Source organism: Penaeus chinensis, chromosome 11 (assembly GCF_019202785.1).
Source record: "Penaeus chinensis breed Huanghai No. 1 chromosome 11, ASM1920278v2, whole genome shotgun sequence".
In the NCBI taxonomy this organism is placed as follows: Eukaryota; Metazoa; Arthropoda; class Malacostraca; order Decapoda; family Penaeidae; genus Penaeus; species Penaeus chinensis.
In genome coordinates this window covers 27,945,779-27,950,778 of record NC_061829.1, presented here as the reverse complement: position 1 = coordinate 27,950,778, position 5,000 = coordinate 27,945,779, and the positions used below count along the sequence as shown (strand labels likewise).

Below are 5,000 nucleotides of genomic sequence, written 5' to 3'. Positions count from 1 at the left end.
TATTTATTTATTTTCTAAGTCCAATACCGTTGAGAGTTAAAGTCCGAAATGCAACATTTTCACGCAAATTGTACATTACCAGTTATCCTAGGTATTATTTCCTTTATTATTATTTTCTAAATATTCTCTCTCTTTGGCGACGCTTCCAAATTGTCAATATTACACACTTACACATCCAACATTCAGCACACATATTCTGTATTTTCTTTCCACCCTCTTCTCATACAACATTCACACCCCCATACACAACACACACGGTTCCCGAACCTACTAATCGGGTGGTGGCAGCGTGACGTAGGCCTGGAACCTTACATCTGTTCACTGCAGACGAATCTTTTCCTGAATCATTTTATTCTTATTCTCTGTCGAGCCCGAACTCAACCAGACACATTAAAATCTACTTGGTCTACGCCCCGCTACAACAATAATAATAATAATAATAATAATAATAATAATAATAATAATAATGATAATAATGATAATAATGATAATAATGATAATAATAATGATAATAATAATAATAATAATAATAATAATGATAATAATGATAATAATGATGATAATGATAATAATGATGATAATGATAATAATAATAATAATAATAATAATGATAATAATAATAATAATTATAATAATAATGATTATATATAGAATAGAATAGAAACAACATAAAAAGAATCAACATCAACAATAATGAAAAAGAAAACTATGATAAGACAAAATAGAGAGAATAAAAATAATGGTGAGGATAAAGATAACAATTATTACAACAACGATGATGATGATAACATAATAATAATATTAATGATAATGACGATAATAATAACGATAAAAATAATAAGGTTAAAAATAACAACAATAATAATAAAAAAGATAATACTGATGATAATGATACTACTACTGCTACTATTAACAAAAATGATAATGATCACAATAATATAATTAATAATAATAATAATGATAATGACAATAATGATAATGATAATAATGGCAGTAGTGACACTAATAAAAATGATAATGATAATGACAATAATGATATTGATAATGATGATAGTAATAATAACGACAGCAGTGACACTAATAAAAATGATAATGATGGTGATAATACTACTAATAATTGTATCAATAATAATGGCAATAATAATAAAAGTAATTATTAAAATATCAATTGCAATAACAATAAGAACATGAATGATAATGATAATTATGAAAGTAATAATGATAATTATAAAAGTAATAGTAGTAGTAGTAGGCCCCCTGAAGTCATGTCTGACTATGGGTAGCGCTCGACATAGTTAAAACAAAAATATATAGAAAATAAACATTTTTCCACACATGGCAGTACGCAGAGTGCACGGCGTACAAATTTATAAAATAAAGATAAAACAATGTTTGCATAGAGATAACATATGTAGAAGCAGCATAGAATTAACAGAAAGAACAAGCTTAGTGGGAACATTTCTTGCTGTGGCTGAGAAGGCCAATGCGAGCCTTGCAATCTCTGCCGCAGTTTGGACAAATGAAGGCGGAAGGTAGTTGCAGATGCTCGCCTGCTGTTGCCTTTCTTCTTGCACGTTTTTCAGCGACATATGCCTTCCATCTACTTTCCCCTTTAGGAAGCTGACGTTTCAGGGTTAGCTTCCAAGCATCCCTGTTTGCGGCAATTGTCTCCCAAGATGCCACGTCAATGTCCAGGGCTTTCATATCCCTCTTGCAGACATCTCTATACCTGAGTAGGGGGCGCCCTCTGACTCTCTCCCCTTCCACAAGCTCTCCATAGAGCAAGTCTTTAGGGATTCTGCCATCATCCATTCTGTGGACATGACCCAGCCATCTCAGTCGACGCTGCCTAAGCAGTGTGTAAATGGAAGGAAGGCCAGCTATTTCAAGCACCGCAACATTTGTCTTCCTTTCTTTCCACTTGATGCCAAGGATGAAACGCAGGTTTCTCAGATGGAATATCTGAAGACGCTCTTCTTGTCTAGCATAGGGTGTCCAAGTCTCGCTGCCATAGAGCAAAGTGCTCAATATACATGCACTGTAGACTGACATTTTTGTGCTGACTTTCAATGTGGAGTTCTCCCACACTCTGTCAGTTAGCTTTGACAGGGTACCTGCAGCTTTGCCTATCCTCTTGTTAATCTCTGAGTCTAATGGAAGAGATTCAGAGATGCTAGAGCCTAGGTACGTAAAATCCTCAATGACACCTAGCTCATAGTTGTCAATTTGGATTGAAGGCTTAATGGATGAGCCCTGAGACAGAATTTTGGTCTTTGGGAGGCTAATGATCAGGCCAAATTCTTTACAAGCTATGGAGAGGCGGTCCATCAAAAGTTGGAGCTCCTCTTCTGTGTGAGTGGCAATGCCAGCATCATCAGCAAATAGCATGTCTCTGATCATAGCCTCTCTTACTTTGGTTTTTGCTCTGAGTCTAGCAAGGTTGAAAAGCCGCCCATCGGACCGAGTCCTAAGGAAGATACCCTCTTTCACATCACCAAAAGCGTGTTTAAGGAGCATTGAGAAAAAGATCCCAAAGAGGGTTGGGGCTAGGACGCAACCTTGCTTCACGCCGTTGCGTATGTCAAAAGGCTCAGACAAATTTCCATCAAACTGCACTGTCCCTTTCATGTTCTGGTGGAAGGATCTAACTAGACAAAGGAGCTTTGAAGGGCAGCCAATTTTAGAAAGCGCCAAGTACAGTCCCTCACGACTAACTGTGTCAAACGCTTTAGTCAGATCGACAAAAGCAAGAAATAATGGCATATTTTGCTCACTGCATTTCTCCTGAAGCTGTCTCGATGCAAAGATCATGTCAATAGTTGATCGGCCTGCCCTGAAACCACACTGAGATTCAGGATAGACACGCTCAGCAAGCTTTTGTAACCTGACAAGAAGAACTCTTGCATATACCTTGCCCACTATACTAAGGAGAGATATGCCCCTGTAATTGTTGCAGTCACTCCGTTCACCTTTATTCTTGTAGAGAGTAACTATCTTAGTATCTCTCATGTCCTGTGGCACTTCACCTTCTGCCCAGCAACAACAAAGAAGATCATAAATAGGTTTAAGGAGGACTGTCTGACACTGTTTGATTAAATCAGGAGGTATCTCATCACTTCCTGGAGCTTTACCAGGGGCAAGCTGGTCAATAGCTTTACTCAGCTCAGAGATTGTAGGCATCTCATCAAGCTCATGTAAAACACTAAGTTGCTCCATCGCAGCAAGTGCGGACTCAGAAACAGTGCTCTGCCTAGAGTATAGGACAGAATAATGCTCTTTCCAGCGATCCAACTGCTTACCCTTGTCCACAATAAGTTCTCCAGAGGAGGATTTCAAGGGGGCAGATTTGATCTGAGTAGGCCCTGTTGCAGTCTTAATGCCCTCATACATGGCTCTGATATTGCCTGTAGCAGAGGCATTTTCAATGTGCTGACTCAGCTCCATCCAGTAGTCATTGGCGCAACGCCTGACTATCTGCTTGGCCTCATTTCTGGCTTGCCGGAGCTTGTACAGATTTTCTCTACTGGGGTGCTTGTTGTACACGCACTGCATTTGCCTCTTTTTCACAATAACAGGATTAAGTATCTTAGACTTTGTCTCAAACCAGTCAGAAGACTTGGTTTTTTTTCTACCAAAGGTTGCAAGTGCACAGCTGTGCATTGCAGATTTCAAAGACTGCCATCGCTTTTCAGCTTGATCTGACTCTATGATTGAATATTCCTTTTCAAAAAGGTTTGTAAATTGTGACACAAGCACAGGATCCTGCATGTTTGCAGTGTTCAGACGAGGCTTTCCCTTAGCCTTAGAAAAGAACATCTTTTTTGGAGAGAGCTTAACTTTGCAACAAACAAGCAAATGATCAGTATCAAAGTCAGCACTGTGATAAGAACGAACAACTTTGATGGAATTGAGGTTTGATCTACGAACAAGCACAAGATCAAGCTGATGCCAATGCTTGCTGCGTGGATGTCTCCAAGAAACTTTATTCTGAGGTTTAGTCTGAAAGAATGAGTTAGCAACGCAAAGATTGAGACGCGTGCAAAATTCAAGAAGTCTCTGACCATTTTCATTAACTTTGCCAACATTGAGTTTGCCTAAACAAGAAGGCCAAGCCTCGTAATCACTACCAACACGGGCATTGAAATCGCCAAGTAGAATAACTTGGTCTTTTGGAGGAACTTTCAGAAGGGTGGCACAGAGATTTTCATTAAACTCATCTTTTGTGTCAGAGGAGGCCATGAGAGTTGGCGCGTAGACACTGATGAGTGTCACAGGGCAAGTGGTGGTGTTGAGTCTCATTGTGAGAATACGTTCAGAGCCGTTTGTTGGAGGTTCAATCATTTTCAACAGACTATTCTTCACAGCAAAGCCGACACCATGCTCCCTTCTCTCATCTTTTGGCTTACCATGCCAATAGAAGGTATAGTCTTTCTCGCGTAGGCTAGCTGCCTCTGCAAGGCGCGTCTCCTGCAGTGCAACAATGTCGACATCAAGTCTAGAGAGCTCATTGTTTATAACTGCAGTTTTTCTAAGGTCATTTATGCTTCCAAGGTCAACTGAAATACCAGTAAGCATAGTCCTGACATTCCAGGTTCCCAGTTTCAGAGCTGGTCTCTGTGATTTTGAGTGAGTTTTGGCAGGTGTATTTATTAAGACTAGCTTTTCGGCTTTTGGCCTAGCCCCACACACCTAGGCGAAGCAAGCTAGAATGGCACGGGAATTCACCTAATTTACCGGGGGCTGCCCAGCTTAAGGAGGGCGGTAGATTTCCAATGGGGCGCGATGACCCCTCCCACCGACGGTAAGAGACTCCTAGCGCTCGTCATGACGGCCATTTGTCAGAGCTTATAACCGGTAAACTGCCTCTCACCCGTGTTGTTTCTCCACTGAGCGTGAGCCCAGCGGACTGGAGTGTCCTCTCCAATGTTGTAAGAATGTGGATGGATGAGTGAGTGTCGAGCGATGCCTGGGCAAAAACAAAAAATAATAACACAAAGAAA

At 40.0% G+C, this 5,000-nt stretch overlaps 1 protein-coding gene across 1 annotated transcript in view; it reads right to left on the bottom strand.

Moving 5' to 3' along the window:
- Window positions 1-4,826, bottom strand: part of LOC125030447 — a 9,441-nt gene extending 4,615 nt beyond the window's left edge. Inside the window, exons 1-2 of the mRNA XM_047620485.1 lie at window positions 4,797-4,826; window positions 3,086-4,614 (exon numbers count right to left, since the gene is read on the bottom strand). Coding sequence (XP_047476441.1) covers window positions 3,086-4,614; window positions 4,797-4,826 — 1,559 coding nt within the window. The remainder of the gene's footprint in view (window positions 1-3,085; window positions 4,615-4,796) is intronic.
- Between the last annotated feature and the right edge of the window lie 174 nt (window positions 4,827-5,000).